Below are 22,476 nucleotides of genomic sequence, written 5' to 3' on the forward strand. Positions count from 1 at the left end.
CCCCTTTGGTAGCCCCTACTATAGGTGGACTGTGTGGGGGCTTTGTAAGAGGCAGAGGGTGTGTCTGAGGAGTATCCCCTGTTGGCGCCTCTGTAAGATGAGCGGCGAAATGAGCGTTTGGGAGCTTGTGACTGCAAGGCTCCCATAGATTTGGCTGTATCTGTATCCTTTTTCATCTTTTCAACATTAGGTCCGAATAAGTGTTGTTCATCAAAGGGCTGGTTAAGTATGGCACTTTGGACTTCAGGTTTGAACCCTGAAATGCGTAGCCATGCGTGTCTATGCAACAGAACACCTGTATTAATGGCTCTGGAGGCAGTGTCTGCTGCATCTAGGGCACAACGAATAGAGGTGTTTGTAATATTTTTCCCTTCTTGGATAAGCTCATTTGCTCTGTCTTTATATCTATTGGGGAGGTGCTGCATTAATGATTCTAATTCATCGTAATGTGCCCTGTCATATCTTGCCAATAATGCCTGTGTATTGGCAATACGCCACATGTTTTCTGCCCGAGATGCAGTTCTTTAACCGGATGCGTCAAGGAGCTTTGACTCTTTATCTGGTGGGGGCGCTTCACCTGATGTTTGTGAATTTGCTCTTTTGCGTGCATTAGAGACCACAAGATAGTCTAATGGTGCTGGGCCTTTAATATATGCTGGATCTGAAGGGGCGGATTTATATTTCTTCTCTATTCGTGGGTTGATGACCCGCGTTCTAACTGGGTCTTTGAAGACTTCTGGAGCATGCTTAATAACTCCTTTAAGCATTGGTAAAACTGACGAGGACCGTTGTGCATTATCAAAGGTATCCATTAGGAAGTCTTCTTCTACAGGGTCAGTATGTAGGTCAACCCCATGGTATTGTGCAGCCCTGTGTACTAGCTGATTAAATCCCATAGTGTCTTCTGGTGGGGAAGGCCTAGAGGGATATATGTCGTCTTGAGGGACGTTAGGGACGTCTGGGGTGTTGTAATCATCCCAAGGGTCCGGTGACCCTAGAGGAATAGAGTGATCCAGTGGCTCATGATGTGCACCACCCCCTGTGTCGTCAGAGCTATCATCCCTGTTGTCATCATCTGTTATGATAGAAGATGCAGGGGAGTGCTGTGGTAGAGGAGGAGGAGGTGATGGCACATGTGGAGGAGGAGGAGGAGAAGGAATGTCATTTTTCTTTGGATGAGGAGCCGGTGTAGGTGTATCCAGTGGTCGTTTATTTGAACTGAGAGTTAGTCGACCAGTGGTCGGGTCCTTAACAAGAGTCTTTTGTGTAGGGTCTGGATGAAATAAGTCCCCTGAAGGAGGCAGATCTTTTGGTGCGGAGGGCTTTCTCGGCACCGAGCTGGGAGCTTCTTTTGGCTTTGGAGCTTGTGGTTTGTCTCTTTAGCCAGAGAAGTATGAGCATTCTTTGGCTCGGATGGTTTAGTCGGCTCTGATGATTTTTTCGGCTCCGATGGGTTTTTCGGATCCAATGGTTTTTTCAGCTTCAATTGTTTTTTCGGATCCAATGGCTTTTCTGGTTCCGATGGTTTTTTCGGCTCCGATGGGTCTTTTGGATCCGATCGGAGCCGAAAAAGCCATCGGATCCAATGATTTTTTCGACTCTGAAGAGGTTTTGCTTGGGTCCGATTTTGGTTTCGGTCCCGAGGGGCTAACACTAGGCTTCGGCGCCGATTGTTTCGATGCCGGCGTGGAGGCCGATGTCTTTTTCGGTGCCGGTAGGTGTGCGCCGGCACCGTGGGCAGGCAGACTCGAGCTGAGCCCGAAGGCGGGGCAGTGGAAGCAGTGTCAGGGTGTGCACCCGAACCCGATGGAGAGGGTGTGACCGAAGCCTTTTTGGAGGGTGTCGAGGAAGGGTCGGGGTCGACGCTCTTACTTATGACCGGCTGTGCTGGAGTGATGTCCTCGACTTCGGAATCTTGTGCCTTGGAGTCGCTATCGACGCCATGATGTTGTTCTGGGACATCGACGCCCTCTTGAAAGATGTCGTCTGGAATCGAAGCTGATGAACGAGCCATTGTTCTTCAATCCCGTCGGCCCCAGATAGTCTTCTTGGAGCGGAAAGAGGCACAAGCGGAACAGTCTCTGGCCTCGTGCTCCGGTGAGAGGCAAAGGTTACACACCTCATGTAGGTCTGTGTGGGGAAACTTCGACCCACATCGAGGACACTTTTTAAATGGTGTCCTTTCCATGAGCTGGAAGTTGAGGCCTAGGTAGGCCTGAATGCCTTCGTCGACAACTGGAATCGAAGACTTAGAAGTTGAAGAGTAGCGTCAACTGTACATGCTTTCAAAACTATATCGTCGAAGCTGGTGAGGATTGCGCGCCGAAGGAAATCGGTTTTAACACGGAGCGCTGGAAACACATCCGAGCCCGGTGGCGGAAAAAAACAATCTGGGGATGGAGCCGATGACCATGCGCAGTATGATCCAAAGGAGGAGTCACCTATCCCGTGACTTCCAAAGACTTCCTAGGAGAAAAACAAACTACAAACATCCGGGCCCAACACTAGGTGGCCATCTATGCATAGTGTGTAATCTGCAGCTCATATGCCTCGAACAGTCTTTCCCACTCTCAATACAGCGCACATGGATGGATGAACTGGGCAGGTATGCAGCCAACTCCGGGCAGTAGGAGGGCAGAACAATAACACTGATGACAGTCTATGTCCCACCATGTCTACAAGGCCGTACTCACAAGCACTTGGGGGCCATAATGTTGTCGTTCCCAGAGGGTAATTTCATAGCTGGTGGAGACTTCAACTCAGTAGTATCGGGCACGGCAGACCGCCATCCTCCACGCAACATCGGACCCTCGCAGAGATGGCTCCCAGATTTTATTGACACGATGGGCCTGACGGATGTATGGAGGTCGTTTCACCCAACTATTCACCAATTGTTTTCCACTCATGGGCACACAACAATCTCTCCCGTATCGACTACCTTCTTGTTACGGCGCCCCAGATTAGTTGAATTCGGGAGGTGTGACATTTAGCAAGGGGTATATCAGATCACTCCCCCATCTGGGCTGAATTAGTCTTGAATGAAAAAAGGGTGGGTAAAAATCGTGCCAATCAACCCCTAGTATTTGCGCAATCCGACGGTCAGAGGGGCTCTCCTCCAGTTCATGGATCGCTACTTCTTGGAGAACATAGTGTAATAAATGTGCTATTTTTATGATAGCTTGGTAATGACCATCGCCCATCACCATCACCATCTCAGGCTTATTAAGCATATTGTGGCCTAATATAGTGATATGTAGGCCTGTTTCTGACTTTGTCTTGCTTAACCGCAGTGCTGACTATTGTCTTTGACATGCTCTCATGTCATCTTGCTTTGCAATTTATACTGTCACATAACATGGTGATGAGCAGGCCTTCCTAGTAAGAATAAGCTACAAAGTAGGGTTTGATTATGTATCTTTCTGTTCCTGACTTTATCTTGCTTAAAGGCAGGGCTTGCCTATTGGCTTTGGCATAATCTTGTGCAATCTTGACAGCTTAAGCGACTCCATTTTCTGAGCTGTCTCCATCTTCTGAGCCTTTCTAGGTAAGAAGCTATGTTATGCTTTTCACTTGTTTTCTGCACTTTGCATGCTGGCAGAAACCGGTTCTTGTCGGAGGAATGTGCTCACTCTGCTCCGGAGTCATAACAGATGCTTGGCCAGCAGGAGCTGTGGCCTTGGCGCGGAGTGGTACGGAATCTGATGGGAAAAGGGGGCGGCTCACAGGAGCCTCGTCCGATGTTTCCACTTCTACTAAAGGAGCTGTCTGAATCCTAATTTTAGTAGTTCATCACAGTACAGACATGCAGCTGTGACGGTGGAGCAGATAATCCTGATTTGGCTGGAGAAACGGACTCTCCTCTGGCGTAGTGGAAATGGGATTTGTAGATACTTGGTGAGGTGTTCCACTAATTCTTATATTCCTACTGTTCTTGCCTAACTATCTTCTTCTGTTTTCAGGTTCTATACATTTATATACATATAAGTTCTATATATGTTTTCCTGATTGCATTTAGTGATCATATAATTGGTAGTCTGAAGTTGGCGCTGTAAGTGATATAGTTTGGCCTACCGTGTACTATGTATTAATAAAAGAAACCCCAGAGCATAGGATTATTTGTCTGTATTCTTTGTGAAGGGAGAACAGGCTCCTTTTTGACTAAATGCTCATAGAAGGATGGGTGAACTCCCTTCTAATGAGTAATTGCAGATTCGGGAGTTTGTCTGGCCCTTAGCGAGGAGCGAAATTCTAATTCTTCCACCCCAAGTCTTGCTGGAGAGATATGCGTTGTAGTCCTACCTGGGTGAGCATTCTGTGGTCGGAGAGGAGCGGTTAATTGCCTCCCGCACAGCGCCTGTCACCAGGAGGCTTGTTGTTGTCGCTTGCGAGCCTCTCAGCGAGTGCTATACTTTAAATAGATCTTGTTTTTATTATTCTAGCCTTGGGTAGGTATTGTGGAGTGTAGTATGGTCACATTTTTGGATCCCAAGGGTGGAGGTGTTCGTTTTGATCGGTTGTTGACAGTTTTCAGGTCATTACACATAGGCACGGTCCCATCGCACCAGACTCTCTGGGAGGCCTTCAAGACAGTACTGAGGGGAGAGGCTCTCTCGCTTATAGCAGGTGTCCGGAAGGAAAAGGCGAAAGACCTGGTTCCAGTAGAAACAGGTATCCTCCAGCTGGAGGAAGAGTGGGACTGAGAGGCTGCAGGGGATACGCAGCATGAACTCAAGCTCAAGAGGGAGGAATATAGGGCCATCGCCACAGATATGGCCAAAACAGGGAAAGAGATGGCAGGCTCTATGACTTGGGAGACAAGGCCGGTAAACTCCTTGCCTGGCTTGATAGGAACGACCTGGCAAGTCGTCTTGTTCCAGAACTTGTAGACCTACCGGGGGGAGGGAAGGGGGGCATAACAGACCCACAGGCGATTGCTAATGAGTTCGCCGACCATCACCACCGAGTCTACCAAACAAGCACTGTCTTTTCGGAAGAGGATTCTAGGATACTGCTAGAGGACAAACAACTCCCTGCCTTGTCGACCGAGGAACGGGAGTCCTTAGATAGCGTTTTCGTGAACGATGAGGTCGCACAGGCGATAAGAAACCTCCAGTCCGGTAAGGCGTTAGGCCCAAACGATTTGCCGCTAGAACTGTGCAAGCTAAAACCTGACTCCATTGCCCCACACCTGCGAGCAATGTTTGCAGAGAGTAAAGAGAAGGGGAGGTTTCCCTATGACCAGCGGGTAGCTACCTTAGTGACAATTTATAAGGAGGATAAACCCAGGGACAGGTGCTCGTCGTACAGACCTATTTCCCTGCTAAATGCAGAACCCAAGATCTTGGCCAAGCTGTTGGCGGCTCGCTTAACCCCGGTTCTCAGTAGGCTGGTACACCCTCATCAATTGGTCTTTATGCCTCATCACAATAGAGCCCTGAACTTGCGGCGGCTCCATGGCATGCTGGGAAGGATCGGAACGATTCAGGAGGCGGAGGCGGTGGTGTCACTTGATGCCACAATGGCATTTGACACCATTGAAGGGCTTAGCTCTTCGCAGTCCTTTAGAAGTTAGGTTTCGGACCCGAATTTATTGGGTGGGTGCGGCTGTTGTATGCCGAGCCCATGGCTCAGGTCGTGGTCAACAACAAGAAGTCGGAAGTGTTTGAGTTGAGCCGTGAGCCGTCAGGTCTGTCCGTTGTACCCACTATTATTTGCGCTCTCCCTTGAACCATTAAGCAGCATAGATCCGTAAGGATCCGATAATCCGGGGCCTCACGTGGGCGGACACACGGGCAGACCGTAACTCCTCATACGCGGATGACATTCTCCTATATTTTGCTTCCTCGAAGGCCTCACTCCAGAGAGTCATTAATATATTTACAGATTTCGGAAAGAACTCTGTTTACAGGATCAACTGGACCAAGTCAGTGATTTATGTCCGTAGCGGTGATCCCCCACACCCATTAGAAAACTGTCCAATCCAAGTGGCCCGAGACGGCTTCCAGTACGTGGGTGTGTCCATCTCAGCAGACCCAAAGACACGGCAGATGAGCCATAAAAAACATACTACTGGGCTGCTCACCTGGCCGCAATCAATCACTGCACATGTCGGTGCTGGGACGACCCAGGGTATAGGATGGACGAATGGCAACTTCGGGGGGTAATTTTAGCAGGGCCATTTACTCCCATACTAAAAAGTTCCCACTCACCGGGCCTACCAGACACGCAGTACAAGTCTGGAGGGCAGTGAACAAAAGGCTCACACAGGCCACTCCACAGTGGGACGCTGAGCAACTGGGAACTCTGCGGACCTCGAAAGGGTTTGAAAATTGGGATCTGATTGGGATCTCAAGGATTGGAGATCTGTGGCAGAAGGGGGAGATGGTGTCATTTGCCGCCCTGCAAGAAAAATATGAATTAGCCAATTCAGAATACTTCCGGTATTTACAGGTGCGACATGCACTTATATCTAATTTGCCCAAGGGGGAATCTCTGCCAGAGTGTTACCGCTGGAAGACAGGTTGTTGGATGGCGACCTGCCCACAAAAACAATCTCCCTCACATACAAGAAACTAATAAATAACACTTGCGATCCCCTTGTTCTGACCAGGGGGTGGTGAGAGAGACGGATGAGAGCTTGATGAGGAGGAGTGTCAGGAGGAAGAGGCACCCCCGAGAGAAGTCGCAATCTCTTACAGACTCCGCCTGCTTCAGTTGAAGATTTTACATAGGGTCTATGTGTCGGGGGCAGGCTCGTTAGCATGGGGAGAGTGTCTGACGCTATGTGCAGGATGTGGGCAGGTGGGTACTTTCATGCATATATTATGGGATGTGCAACTATCCAGAATTACTGGAGGGGGATACACAAGGGTATAAATTAGGTGCTCGAGGTGAGACTCCGGCCTGAAGCCAAATGATGTCTGGGAGCATACTGATCTGAACAGCAGGGGGTAAACTTGGGTCACATTGGTCCTGATGGTGGCCAAGAGGAACATTGCCCGATTGTGGGTTTCTTGAGTGTCGCCTACATTGACTACCTCGAACGCGGACAAGGATTGAGGCAGAAAAAAGACAGTGTATGTTGCACGGGGATGTCAAAAAAGTGGTCTGCAATTTGGGACAAATGGAATGTGTACAGAGGGAATACTTGTGTCCACCTACTGTCCCTCCCATTGAAGAACCTCTCACACCTTGAGCTCACTCCTACCCTCGCCCTCCTCCCCTCCTCCCCCTCCCCACTCACTCCTCCCCACTGTACTCACTGCTGCTGTCGAGGGTCCCTCGTGCCTCGGGGTACGGCTCGTCCACGGAGTGGGGTCTCCCTTCTTCTTTAATGCTGACTGGAGCCGCCGCTGGGGCCCCCGCGGGCTCTGTCATTAAAACACAAAGATATGCATGGCTTATTGGATGAGCTCTAAACCAGGAGCGTGAGCCCTCCGACCCCTGCAAGCTCCCGAGCCCGACCTATGACAGGAGCTCTAAACCTGGAGCATGAGCCCTCCGACCCCTGCAAGCTCCTCAGCCCGACCTATGACAGGAGCTCTAAACCTGGAGCATGAGCCCTCCAACCCCTGCAAGCTCCCGACCTATGACAGGAGCTCTAAACCTGGAGCATGAGCCCTCCAACCCCTGCAAGCTCCCGCGACCTATGACAGGAGCTCTAAACCTGGAGCATGAGCCCTCCAACCCCTGCAAGCTCCCGAGCCCGACCTATGACAGGAGCTCTAAACCTGGAGCATGAGCCCTCCAACCCCTGCAAGCTCCCGAGCCCTATGACAGGAGCTCTAAACCTGGAGCATGAGCCCTCCAACCCCTGCAAGCTCCTCAGCCCGACCTATGACAGGAGCTCTAAACCTGGAGCATGAGCCCTCCAACCCCTGCAAGCTCCCGACCTATGACAGGAGCTCTAAACCTGGAGCATAAGCCCTCCAACCCCTGCAAGCTCCCGAGCCCGACCTATGACAGGAGCTCTAAACCTGGAGCATGAGCCCTCCAACCCCTGCAAGCTCCCGAGCCCTATGACAGGAGCTCTAAACCAGGAGCATGAGCCCTCCAACCCCTGCAAGCTCCCCCCGAGCCCGACCTATGACAGGACTCTAAACCAGGAGCATGAGCCCTCCAACCCCTGCAAGCTCCCGAGCCCGACCTATGACAGGAGCTCTAAACCAGGAGCATGAGCCCTCCAACCCCTGCAAGCTCCCGCGACCTATGACAGGAGCTCTGAACCTGGAGCATGAGCCCCCCCCCTGCAAGCTCCCGAGCCCTATGACAGGAGCTCAACCTGGAGCATGAGCCCTCCAACCCCTGCAAGCTCCGGAGCCCGACCTATGACAGGAGCTCTAAACCTGGAGCATGAGCCCTCCAACCCCTGCAAGCTCCCGAGCCCGACCTATGACAGGAGCTCTAAACCAGGAGCATGAGCCCTCCAACACCTGCAAGCTCCCGCGACCTATGACACGAGCTCTGAATCTGGAGCATGAGCCCCCCCCCCTGCAAGCTCCCGAGCCCGACCTATGACAGGAGCTCTAAACCTGGAGCATGAGCCCTCCGACCCCTGCAAGCTCCCGAGCCCTATGACAGGAGCTCTAAACCTGGAGCATGAGCCCTCCAACCCCTGCAAGCTCCGGAGCCCGACCTATGACAGGAGCTCTAAACCTGGAGCATGAGCCCTCCGACCCCTGCAAGCTCCCGAGCCCGACCTATGACAGGAGCTCTAAACCTGGAGCATGAGCCCTCCGACCCCTGCAGGCTCCCGAGCCCGACCTATGACAGGAGCTCTAAACCTGGAGCATGAGCCCTCCAACCCCCGCAAGCTCCCGAGCCCGACCTATGACAGGAGCTCTAAACCAGGAGCATGAGCCCTCCGACCCCTGCAAGCTCCCGAGCCCGACCTACGACAGGAGCTCTAAACCTGGAGCATGAGCCCTCCGACCCCTGCAAGCTCCTGCGACCTATGACAGGAGCTCTGAACCTGGAGCATGAGCCCCCCCCCTGCAAGCTCCCGAGCCCCACCTATGACAGGAGCTCTAAACCTGGAGCATGAGCCCTCCAACCCCTGCAAGCTCCCGACCTATGACAGGAGCTCTAAACCTGGAGCATGAGCCCTCCAACCCCTGCAAGCTCCCGAGCCCGCCCTATGACAGGAGCTCTAAACCTGGAGCATGAGCCCCCCCCCCCCCTGCAAGCTCCCGAGCCCGACTTATGACAGGAGCTCTAAACCTGGAGCATGAGCCCTCCGACCCCTGCAAGCTCCCGACCTATGACAGGAGCTCTAAACCTGGAGCATGAGCCCTCCGACCCCTGCAAGCTCCGGAGCCCTATGACAGGAGCTCTAAACCTGGAGCGTGAGCCCTCCGACCCCTGCAAGCTCCCGAGCCCTATGACTGGAGCTCTAAACCAGGAGCATGAGCCCTCCAACCCCTGCAAGCTCCCGAGCCCTATGACAGGAGCTCTAAAAACCTGGAGCATGAGCCCTCCAACCCCTGCAAGCTCCCGAGCCCGACCTATGACAGGAGCTCTAAACCTGGAGCGTGAGCCCCCCCCCCTGCAAGCTCCCGAGCCCTATGACAGGAGCTCTAAACCTGGAGCATGAGCCCCCCCCCTGCAAGCTCCCGAGCCCGACCTATGACAGGAGCTCTAAACCTGGAGCGTGAGCCCCCCCCCTGCAAGCTCCCGCGACCTATGACAGGAGCTCTAAACCAGGAGCATGAGCCCTCCGACCCCTGCAAGCTCCGGAGCCCGACCTATGACAGGAGCTCTAAACCTGGAGCATGAGCCCTCCGACTCCTGCAAGCTCCCGAGCCCGACCTATGACAGGAGCTCTAAACCTGGAGCATGAGCCCCCCCCCCCCCCTGCAAGCTCCCGAGCCCTATGACAGAAGCTCTAAACCTGGAGCATGAGCCCTCTGACCCCTGCAAGCTCCCGAGCCCGACCTACGACAGGAGCTCTAAACCTGGAGCATGAGCCCTCCAACCCCCGCAAGCTCCCGCGACCTATGACAGGAGCTCTAAACCTGGAGCATGAGCCCTCCGACCCCTGCAAGCTCCCGCGCCCGACCTATGACAGGAGCTCTAAACCTGGAGCATGAGCCCTCTGACCCCTGCAAGCTCCCGAGCCCGACCTATGACAGGAGCTGTAAACCTGGAGCGTGAGCCCTCCGACCCCTGCAAGCTCCCGAGCCCTATGACAGGAGCTCTAAACCAGGAGCATGAGCCCCCCCCCCTGCAAGCTCCCGAGCCCGACCTATGACAGGAGCTCTAAACCTGGAGCATGAGCCCCCCCCCTGCAAGCTCCAGAGCCCGACCTATGACAGGAGCTCTAAACCTGGAGCATGAGCCCTCCAACCCCTGCAAGCTCCCGAGCCCGACCTATGACAGGAGCTCTAAACCTGGAGCATGAGCCCTCCAACCCCTGCAAGCTCCCGAGCCCTATGACAGGAGCTCTAAACCAGGAGCGTGAGCCCTCCGACCCCTGCAAGCTCCCGAGCCCGACCTATGACGGGAGCTCTAAACCAGGAGCATGAGCCCTCCAACCCCTGCAAGCTCCCGCGACCTATGACAGGAGCTCTAAACCTGGAGCATGAGCCCTCCAACCCCCGCAAGCTCCCGAGCCCTATGACAGGAGCTCTAAACCTGGAGCATGAGCCCTCCAACCCCTGCAAGCTCCCGAGCCCTATGACAGGAGCTCTAAACCTGGAGCATGAGCCCTCCAACCCCTGCAAGCTCCCGCGCCCTATGACAGGAGCTCTAAACCTGGAGCATGAGCCCTCCAACCCCTGCAAGCTCCCGAGCCCGACCTATGACAGGAGCTCTAAACCAGGAGCATGAGCCCTCCGACCCCTGCAAGCTCCCGAGCCCGACCTATGACAGGAGCTCTAAACCTGGAGCGTGAGTCCTCCAACCCCTGCAAGCTCCCGAGCCCGACCTATGACCGGAGCTCTAAACCTGGAGCATGAGCCCTCCAACCCCTGCAAGCTCCCGCGCCCTATGACAGGAGCTCTAATCCTGGAGCATGAGCCCTCCAACCCCTGCAAGCTCCCGAGCCCTATGACAGGAGCTCTAAACCTGGAGCATGAGCCCCCCCCCCTGCAAGCTCCCGAGCCCGACCTATGACAGGAGCTCTAAACCTGGAGCGTGAGCCCTCCGACCCCTGCAAGCTCCCGAGCCCGACCTATGACAGGAGCTCTAAACCTGGAGCGTGAGCCCTCCAACCCCTGCAAGCTCCCGAGCCCTATGACAGGAGCTCTAAACCAGGAGCATGAGCCCTCCAACCCCTGCAAGCTCCCGAGCCCTATGACAGGAGCTCTAAACCAGGAGCATGAGCCCTCCAACCCCTGCAAGCTCCCGAGCCCGACCTATGACAGGAGCTCTAAACCTGGAGCGTGAGCCCCCCCCCTGCAAGCTCCCGAGCCCTATGACAGGAGCTCTAAACCTGGAGCATGAGCCCCCCCCCTGCAAGCTCCCGCGACCTATGACAGGAGCTCTAAACCAGGAGCATGAGCCCTCCAACCCATGCAAGCTCCCGAGCCCGACCTATGACAGGAGCTCTAAACCTGGAGCATGAGCCCTCCGACCCCTGCAAGCTCCGGAGCCCGACCTATGACAGGAGCTCTAAACCTGGAGCATGAGCCCTCCGACTCCTGCAAGCTCCCGAGCCCGACCTATGACAGGAGCTCTAAACCTGGAGCATGAGCCCTCCAACCCCCGCAAGCTCCCGCGACCTATGACAGGAGCTCTAAACCTGGAGCATGAGCCCTCCAACCCCTGCAAGCTCCCGACCTATGACAGGAGCTCTAAACCTGGAGCATGAGCCCTCCCCCCCTGCAAGCTCCCGAGCCCTATGACAGGAGCTCTAAACCTGGAGCACGAGCCCTCCAACCCCTGCAAGCTCCCGCGCCCTATGACAGGAGCTCTAAACCTGGAGCATGAGCCCTCCAACCCCTGCAAGCCCCCCCCCTGCAAGCTCCCGAGCCCGACCTATGACAGGAGCTCTGAACCTGGAGCATGAGCCCTCTGACCCCTGCAAGCTCCCGCGCCCGACCTATGACAGGAGCTCTGAACCTGGAGCATGAGCCCTCCAACCCCCGCAAGCTCCCGAGCCCGACCTATGACAGGAGCTCTAAACCTGGAGCATGAGCCCCCCCCCCCTGCAAGCTCCGGAGCCCGACCTATGACAGGAGCTCTAAACCTGGAGCATGAGCCCCCCAACCCCTGCAAGCTCCCGAGCCCGACCTACGACAGGAGCTCTAAACCTGGAGCATGAGCCCCCCCCCCCCGCAAGCTCCCGAGCCCTATGACAGGAGCTCTAAACCTGCAGCATGAGCCCTCCGACCCCCGCAAGCTCCCGAGCCCGACCTATGACAGGAGCTCTAAACCAGGAGCATGAGCCCTCCAACCCCTGCAAGCTCCCGAGCCCGACCTATGACAGGAGCTCTAAACCTGGAGCATGAGTCCTCCGACCCCTGCAAGCTCCCGCGCCCTATGACAGGAGCTCTAAACCTGGAGCATGAGCCCTCCAACCCCTGCAAGCTCCCGAGCCCTATGACAGAAGCTCTAAACCTGGAGCATGAGCCCCCCCCCTGCAAGCTCCCGAGCCCGCCCTATGACAGGAGCTCTAAACCAGGAGCGTGAGCCCTCCAACCCCTGCAAGCTCCCGCGACCTATGACAGGAGCTCTAAACCAGGAGCATGAGCCCTCCAACCCCTGCAAGCTCCCGCAACCTATGACAGGAGCTCTAAACCTGGAGCATGAGCCCTCCAACCCCTGCAAGCTCCCGACCTATGACAGGAGCTCTAAACCTGGAGCATGAGCCCTCCGACCCCCGCAAGCTCCCGAGCCCGACCTATGACAGGAGCTCTAAACCTGGAGCATGAGCCCTCCAAACCCCGCAAGCTCCCGCGCCCGACCTATGACGGGAGCTCTAAACCAGGAGCATGAGCCCCCCCCCCTGCAAGCTCCCGAGCCCGCCCTATGACAGGAGCTCTAAACCTGGAGCGTGAGTCCTCCGACCCCTGCAAGCTCCCGCGCCCGACCTATGACAGGAGCTCTAAACCAGGAGCGTGAGCCCTCCGACCCCCGCAAGCTCCCGAGCCCGACCTATGACAGGAGCTCTAAACCTGGAGCATGAGCCCTCCAACCCCTGCAAGCTCCCGCGACCTATGACAGGAGCTCTAAACCTGGAGCATGAGCCCCCCCCCCCCTGCAAGCTCCCGAGCCCGACCTATGACAGGAGCTCTAAACCTGGAGCATGAGCCCCCCCCCTGCAAGCTCCCGAGCCCGCCCTATGACAGGAGCTCTAAACCTGGAGCATGAGCCCTCCGACCCCTGCAAGCTCCCGAGCCCTATGACAGGAGCTCTAAACCTGGAGCATGAGCCCTCCAACCCCCGCAAGCTCCCAAGCCCTATGACAGGAGCTCTAAACCTGGAGCATGAGCCCTCCGACCCCTGCAAGCTCCCGAGCCCTATGGCAGGAGCTCTAAACCTGGAGCATGAGCCCTCCGACCCCTGCAAGCTCCCGAGCCCTATGACAGGAGCTCTAAACCTGGAGCATGAGCCCTCCGACCCCTGCAAGCTCCCGAGCCCGACCTATGACAAGAGCTCTAAACCTGGAGCATGAGCCCTCCAACCCCCGCAAGCTCCCGAGCCCGACCTATGACAGGAGCTCTAAACCAGGAGCATGAGCCCTCCGACCCCTGCAAGCTCCCGAGCCCGACCTATGACAGGAGCTCTAAACCTGGAGCGTGAGTCCTCCAACTCCCTGCAAGCTCCTGATTCTATTCCAAGTGAAGGGGATCAGAATCCTGCCTGGTGTCCCATCAGTGCTCCCTGGATTCAGGCCAGGGACACAGGAGCACACACGTCCGCTCTATCCCCACCCAGTTGAAAGCCACAGAGTTCTCTCGGTGCCCGGCCATGGTTTGAATACAACAGTCAGGTTTCGCTTGCAAGGATGTTCTGGCACTACACCAAAAGACTGAAACATTTCAGACCCAGTCATTATTAGACAGAGGCCCTTTTTCTTCGAGTACATAGTGTTTCTCTCTCAGACTCGGAGTAGGAGGAGTTCTTCTGACCTGTACTGGAATCCTCACAGCCCTTCGTTGACGCTGTGCTCCAAGGGTCCTTCAGGTAGAGGTTTCCATTGAACACGACATCAGAGTTCGCGGTCGTATCCCCTGCTGGATAAACACACAGTGTAAAAAGAGCGCACGACACGCTTTCACATGCAAGGACGCTCATCACATCGACTGCCTATTCAGAAGTCTCAACAGTTTTCACATACATTTTCAATTGAAAGTATTACCTGAGATGCCTACACGGCATGCCCAGCTTCCAGCATCGATGCAAGAATGGATGAAATATCAAAGGCTAAATAATAATTGGAAATATGCATACATCTTTTATTCTCTGTATAACCACCCTGTGATCCCTCCTTGTTTACATTCTCTCCCAGTTACTCCTCCCCTGTATCCCAAGGACCTTCTGGGATGGACGTGAAATCCTGAACCACTTGAGTGCTCTGCATTACCTCGCTGGTGCAAAGGACCTCAATGTTTCAACCTCCCGCTTACGGAATCGAGGAGTGGCGATTGTCTTGTGCAGAGGTAATAAAACCAGACACACAAGAGGGGGCAACTTATCAAAAACGCAACCAAGAGTACCCGGCTGAAGGGAACAGAACTGGATCCAAGCAGAGGAGGGTCGTGGGGTGGTTAAACACCATCTTTTCAAGCACTGTAGGCAAAAACCAGAATAGAGAGGCGGGCGGTAGTTAGCAGGGGTGGAAAGGGCAGCAGTGCTTTAGCAGTGGTCTGATTACTGTACACTTGATGTAAGGTGCTTATACCAGAGAGATTTTGGTTATAAAACGCATCGGTCCGTGAGATCTGGGTGGGGAAGAGACAGGGGTCTGCTGCTGACCCAATCACGGTTAGTCAACTGCCATTGGGGATCTTTTACCGTTCCCTCTGATCTGTCCCAGGTCGGAGAGGTTACCCTGATGCTGCCACCACTGGGACTTCAGATCGCAATGTACAGCCCGCATTTGCCGGCAGACATGTGCTATTAGTAGATGCAGGAGGCCATGAGGCTCAGAGCCTCCAGGTCTGTCTCAACAAAAAGCAGATTAGAGAATAAAACTTCAGAATCACAGCCTGAATATCCTGGACTCGCCACAAGATAGACTGGGTACTTCACTGTGCCCAGAATGGCTCCACTGAAAGGGAGCCAGGTGTGACTTCAGCACATTTATGAACCTCAGCGAATGCAGGAGGTCCACAATAATCTCGTGGTGGGCGAAGACTGCCTGGGGCGGGCCTGCCTTCAACAGCCAGGTGTTGAGGTAGTGAAAGACTGGAACCCCTGACCTCTGCAGATGGGCAGTAACCACTACCATCACTTTGGTGAACACGCTGGTAAGACCAAAGAGGAGCACAGCAAAATGAACGTACTCGTGGCCTACGGTGAACGGCAGGAAACATATGCGAGTCAGAAGGACGGGTATATGCAAATATGCCTCCTTCAAGTCCAGCGCTACCATAGGGTCTCGGGATCCAACACAGACAGGACTGGAACCAATGTGATAATCTTGAATTTCTCCTTTTGTTAAAAGTAGTTCAGTGGGTGCAGGTCAAGTATTGGGCAGAGGTCCAACGCCGCTGACACCTGGGGTGGGAGCTCGCTGCCGGCTGTGAGATCCGGCGAGTGGCGCGGCCTTGCCGCCTATGCACGAGACATACTCGAGTACCGACTCGGTCCCTCATCCTCTCCACAAACCCTGCTTCCTCGCCCGAGGCGGCCTGCTGGCCTGGACATCACTCGGGCGAGCTCCCCTCCCTCCCCCCTAGGGCACTCCTGACCAGTGTGGGGAGACGAGATGGGGAAGAGAGATCCAGTGGCGAGACCGGCGAGGCAGGAAACCATCGATAACTATGCCACGACCCGGGCACAGACGTAGATGACCCTGACAGCGTCTGGCACACGCACTGACACCGCCATGCTTCTGGAGGTGATCCAAGCCTCTAGGACGGATATACAGGACTCCAGAGCGGCATTGGAGATCAAAATAGGCGAGGTGGGCTCTGAAGTCCTCTTGTTGCGCCAAGACTTCCGGAATTTGAATGAGAGGGTGACTACAGCGGAGACCGGAATCGGCGAAGCAGAGGATTCCCTCACCACCCTCCGTAAAGACATGGCGGAACTACAAGCATCACACAGGCAGCTGCTGTGGAGGGTGGATGATGCCGAAAATAGGGCGAGGCGCAAAAACCTGCGCTTTGTGGGCTTTAGAGAGGGCATTGAGGAGACGAATGTAGCGGCCTTCTTACATTCCTGGCTAACGTCAATGTTTCCACAGGCCCAATTTTCGAACTGTTTTGTCATTGAAAGGGCGCACAGAGCCCTGCTGGTGAAACCGCCGGAGGGGGCGCGACCGCGACCGATCATTGCACGCTTTCTCAATTTTGCGGACAGGGACCTCATCCTGAGAGAAGCCAGGAAAAAGGGCGAACTTCGACTGGAAAACACGAATATCATGATCTTCACGGATTACAGCCAGGATGTACAGAAACAGCGACGCTCCTATCACTCAGTGAAAGCAAAGTTGCGAGATCTACACATATCATACATGCTGCTCTTCCCGGCGAAATTGAAAGTACTTTTCAAAGGCAAGTCCCACTTTTTCAATCGACCGGAGGAGGCCTGGCAATAGTTGGAGGAGCGCCCCCTGCTGCGAGAGGCCGAGGAGGAAGGTCGCAGAATACGATCCGAAATGGCGGCTGCCAACGTCCGGAGGAGCCCGTCCAAGGCTCAAAGGTCCCAGAATCCGCAGATGAGAATACATTCGCATTTAACTTATCCGGATCACGCCGCGACGGGCCGCGGGGGACAGAATCCAGCCGCACCAGCAGAGGAAGATTTGGTACCGGGATCCAGGTTCAGCTGTCTGGAACATCACACAGGTGCAGAGGCGGGGGGCGAGGGAAGTGGCCGTATGTCAGACGTGGAAGAACCTACAGAACAATCTCTGCATCTTCTAGTCACAGCAATCCGAGAGCTGGAACAAGAAGCGCCTGGCACGTCGGACGATCAGGACATTGAAAGACAAGATTCCCACTCCTGAGGAAGAATAGAACTGATATCCGAAACAGCAGCTCATCATTCTCGGGGCACGCAAGTTACAAGCACTTTCCTTTCTGTGTTGACACATCCCACTGTTTGTTGGTTTATTGGCTCTTCTATCGCCCCACACGGCACAGGAAGTCCTGTCCTACTGTTAGTTTGGTGATCGAGACACATAGGACCCTGTGGGCACTCCAGATAGAGCCTTAGAGATAGCTTAGTTGGTGTTGCTATTGGGAGGGCGACAGACCTTTACCACCAGAAAGTCCTATAAGTTAACTGTTACACAGATGGGATGGACGGGAGGAAAAGGTGGGGAGGGGGAGGGTGGGGATGGAGATTTACGTAAAGTTCTGTTGGGAGGAAACTGGTTGGGGGGGAGGGGGAAACAATTGGTTGAATGCAGTCATGTGCCTTGGTGCTCCACACTACACTCCTACACCAGAGACCGTCCACACTGTTCTAGTAGTAACCTGGAATGGCGAGTGCAGTAGCCACACAACCTACAGAACACGGGAAAGTTAGTGTCCTAACCTGGAATGTGAACGAGCTTGGTAATAAGATTAAAAGGGGATTGGTGAACTCCTACCTTAAAAGACTAGACCCAAATATAACTTTCCTACAAGAAACTCATCTCAAGGGAAATAACTGTCCCTTCATAGCCAGAGGGCGCCACAAAGTTCTGGCACACGCGGGCTACACAACTGATTCGAGAGGGGTAGCAGTCATTGTAAAGAACACCACCCCGTTCTGTATCACACGCACCTGGGTGGACCCTCTGGGGACTTGTGCCGGGGTCCAGGGAACATGGCACAGACGCACATATACGCTTATATCGGTATACGGACCGCCCAAATTGCACGCGACCACGCTCAGGACACTGGCCAACATAATCCTATACACGGCTGAAACCATTCAAATAGTAGGTGACGACTTTAATGATGTAATGGAAATAGGGATGGACCAGTCAGGGACGCCGTCTAAGGGGGGAAACCGGACCCCCCTAGCCCAGCTGATTGCTAATATAGGACTCACGGATGTCTGGAGATTGTTGCACCCGAGCCAGACTGTTTATTCATTTTATTCGGCCGCGCATAAGGTATTCTCGAGACTGGATTACATATTCATGCCCAGACAGCACTTGACTGTAGAAGCCACTGCGGAATATAAGGCGAGGGGAATCTCTGACCACTCACCACTGTTAGTGAGAATGGGATGGACTCGAGGTAGTGATGTGGCCTCCTGGCGCCTTGCTGCCTGGGATCTCCAAAATGCAAATGTACTGAGAGGTGTGAGAGCAGATGTGCAGGTCTATATCGCTGAAAATGAAGGGTCAGTTGATTCAGGGGTGAACCTTTGGGAAGCCTTGAAGCCAGTAATGCGGGACAGGATACAGAATAGACAAGGGGAGGAAAGGAGAAAACTCCAAGGTGAAGTAGCTGCAGTGGAACGGACTATCCTGGACTTAGAGAGAGAATACCTAAGTACGAGAAATGCTGGGACTCTTCGGAGACTGGTTGATAAACAGAAACACTATAGAGAATTAGTGACAGATGAGGCTAAGACTCAAGCCCTGGCCAGCCTCCACCGCCTCTATGACGTGGGGGACAAATCAGGCAAACTTCTGGCGTGGCTTAGTAGAAAGGAACGGGCAGCTAGATGGGTGGACCACATTAGAGACGTAGAAGGGATGCTTGTTAGTACAGATGCACACATTGCTGAGACTTTTGCTACGCACTATGAACGCTTCTACACCGCCAGAGATTTGGGGACTTGCAAGGAGGCTTTACAATATATGGAGCAGACTGACCTTCCCTCGTTAGATCCTGAGGCCCTTAAGACACTAGAGGCTGATATCACAGTGGAAGACATCTCGGTGGCCATTGCTCGACTGAGACCGGGTAAACCACCGGGACCAAATGGTTTCCCGGCGGAACTTTTCAAGTGTACTGCGGACCTTTTGGCTCCCCACTTGAGGAGCCTCTTCATGGGGGCCTATCAGGAGGGGAGGCTCCCTCCAGACCTCTCCATGGCGACAATCATTCCAATACATAAGGAGGGCAAACCGCGAGAGGACTGTGCGTCCTACCGCCCCATTTCCCTCATGAACACGGAGGTGAAACTCCTGGCGACTATCTTGGCGATCCGTTTGAGGTCGGTGATCCCGGACCTCATACACTTGGATCAGACCGGTTTTCTGCCAGACAGGGCCACCAAGCTGAACCTCAGACGTACCCACAATTGGTTGCAGGAAGTGAGGGACAGAGAGCTACCACACTGGTTTCTCTCCCTTGACGCTGAGAAAGCCTTTGACGCAGTCCACTGGCCTTTCCTGGAGGGTGTCTTGCATAAATTTGGCTTCGGCCCTAAGTTTCGGACTTGGGTCCGGCTCCTCTATACCACGCCACGAGCTAGGGTGCGGGTGAATGGGAGACTGTCACGTGAATTCCAGATCCAGAGAGGGACCCGACAGGGATGCCCTCTGTCACGCCTCCTTTTCACACTTTCCATCGAGATACTAGCTGCTAGGGTCCGACAAAATCCAGGAATCACTGGCTTTAGAATAGCCGATACAGACCCCACACAAGAGAAAGTATCCCTCTACGCGGATGATGTACTCTTATACATTACCAACCCAGAAACCACTATCCCGGAGCTCTTCCTGGAACTGGAGTGCTATGGCAGACACCCCGGATACAAAATAAACTGGCATAAATCAATCCTCTACGACCCAGGGGGCCGTGAACGCTGGGCGACATTGCCAGGCAACTAATTACAACGACTGAGGGCTTTCAAAATCTCGGGATTTACATCACCCTTGACAGGAAACTATTGCTTCAGAAAAACTTGGAGAGGATCATTCGGAACTCCACAGCAGATATGGACCGCTGGAGAGAGATAGCTTCCACTTACACTCTTAGGGCGAGCGGCTATGTACAAGATGATTATTCTCCCCAAATATCTGTACGCCCTACAGAACGAATACTATCCGCTCCCAGCCATGATATTGCCTAGAATACATTCAGATCTGAGGGCTTTTCTCTGGTTAGGTAAGCAACCTAGAATAGCATTGACTACTCTCCAATACAGTGGAAGAATCTCGCTTCCTAACTTGGAAGCCTACTATTGGGCGGAACACATGACCCCGATTATGATTGGCTACATACCCAGGCAGACCACCCCACTTATGCCCTAGAACGACACAAACTGTCCACGCATAATTTACTGTACTATCTGTATGGGGGTTCTGGACGGGAGCTGCTCCTCCCTGCGACTGTCATTACATTACTTGCATGGAACAAGGCCACAAAACGCACGGGCTGGGAGAAGAAACCGGCCCGGCAGACACCGCTACGGCACTGCAGGTGGCTGACTGAACTTCATAAACTTAGGGGATTTAAACGACGGGATGACATTGGAATCTCCACCGTAGGGGATGTGTTCGTTAAGGGGGAATTGAAATCCTTTCTGGCCCTAAAGTCGGAGTTTGGGCTTCAACACTCACAGCTCTTCAAATACACGCAGCTGCACCATGCTTGGCGGGCACAAAACATACACTTACCTAGGCTCCCAGAATATGCACCACTGGAGGGTCGGCTCCTGCAGGAACAGATCCAGGGGAAGGCGGTCTCACTCACCTATAAAACCTTAACCAACAACAGGCTAGGAGATCTGGCAAAACTTAGAAAGATATGGGAAGAGGAGGTGGGAGAACTAGATGACTTAGACTGGGACATAGTGTTGATGCATCCCCGGGAGGTGGCGATTAAGTCCAGGCTGGTCCCACAGAGCATATGGGAGTCACAGTCACAAAAAGACAGATGCCTGGGCAAGAATGGTTGAGGTTGGTAGCCCTTACCATAGCCATGAAAGGGGCAAAAGTCAGAGTGGCTGGCGTGGGGCCTTGGAGAGACCCAATGAGCAGTCGGTGACCCTGCTGTCTCCTAAAGCACTTGAACGCCGAATCTGCCACATGACCAAACAGTTGAGTGCCATCAATGGGCATGTCTATAAGGGATGCCTGGATATCCAGCGAAACGCAAGTAAACCTAAGCTAGGTGTGGTGACAGAATGCACCGATGAAGCAAACACTCTATGGAGTCGGTCATGTCCAGTCCGCAGTGTATAGTGACCTTTGCTGCGTCCCGGCCATCAGCATTAACCTGCGACGGGGTGACTGGAGCCTCGTCCGGGGCCATGGGCAGTACTTGCTCAGCTGAGTCTTAGAGTAAATGTAGAATAAGCCAGAACAAAGCAGGTAGGAGTACGTTCAAATCTTCTGAGATGCTAAAATCAAAAGATATGGCCCACCAAACGCAACGCTCTGGCGGACCACATCAATGCCACCACTAACAGAAGCAAAGAAATCTTCAACATTAGGAAGGATTTCACCTCACCAGTAGTCTTCGTCTTCTATTCAATCACCCCCTCTTAGGACCACTGCAACAATCTCTCAATTCTTCAGCATCAAAATCACTTCACTTACAGCAAATTGAACCCGCAACTGGACCCGGCAGACCTCGCCAAATGCCTTCCGATATTATCCAAAGAATAATTTCAAACCTCAATGCCTGTCATCACCTCAGAATAAACTGCCACAATCATGAAGTCCCTCTCCTCAGGAGCCCGAACAGACCCCTGCCTCACCACGCCTACTCCAGAAGACTGCAACCCATCAGGGTCATGCTCACACCCGTTCTGAACACCTCCGCATCTTCTGCCACCTTTCCAGATGCTTGGAAACAGGCAACTGTCCTCTCATTGTTGTATAAAGTCTCTTTGGTCTGTACTTGGCGAACGTTCAAGCGTCCAATCTCCCTGCTACCATTCCCGGCAAAGATCTTAGAGAAAATCATCAACAGATGCCGTACTGAATACCTCAATAACCTCCAACTCCTCCACACCACTCAGTCTGGTGCCCTCATTGCCGCCATGGAGGACATCTGAATGACTCTGGGTGGAGGACAAGGTGTCACTTATTCTGCTGGATCTTTCTTCTGCCTTTGGCCAATGCCTACATGACAAAGCAAATCGAGAACATGGACTGCGATGGTCTGCTCCTTCCTGAATTGAAGGATTCAGTCAGTCAGCCTGGCTCCATACACCTCAGATGCACGCAGCCTCATCTCCGGGCTCTGCACGGATCCTCCCTGAGCCCAACCCTCGTCAACACGTACATGATCCCTTTTTCCGTCACCAGCGTCTACTCCTATGCCGATTATATGCAACCCATTCTCTTCCTCATGTACAAGATGCCCATTTCTTGGCTCATGTTCAAAGCCGGCATGACTGAAATCCGCCACTGTCTGAAGCTGCACACTGACAGGACTGAAATCGTGACCCTCGAGAAGAGTACTT

The 22,476-nt window shown here is 53.8% G+C and overlaps 1 protein-coding gene across 1 annotated transcript in view; it reads right to left on the reverse strand.

Annotated features, from left to right (window-relative positions):
* LOC144826182 (uncharacterized) overlaps positions 1–22,476 on the reverse strand; it is a 456,019-nt gene that overhangs the window by 397,418 nt on the left and 36,125 nt on the right. Inside the window, 2 exon segments of the mRNA XM_078684576.1 lie at positions 7,263–7,370; positions 14,073–14,177. Coding sequence (XP_078540702.1) covers positions 7,263–7,370; positions 14,073–14,177 — 213 coding nt within the window.

The sequence above is a fragment of the Lissotriton helveticus genome, chromosome 3_2, assembly GCF_964261635.1.
Source record: "Lissotriton helveticus chromosome 3_2, aLisHel1.1, whole genome shotgun sequence".
Lineage (NCBI taxonomy): Eukaryota > Metazoa > Chordata > Amphibia > Caudata > Salamandridae > Lissotriton > Lissotriton helveticus.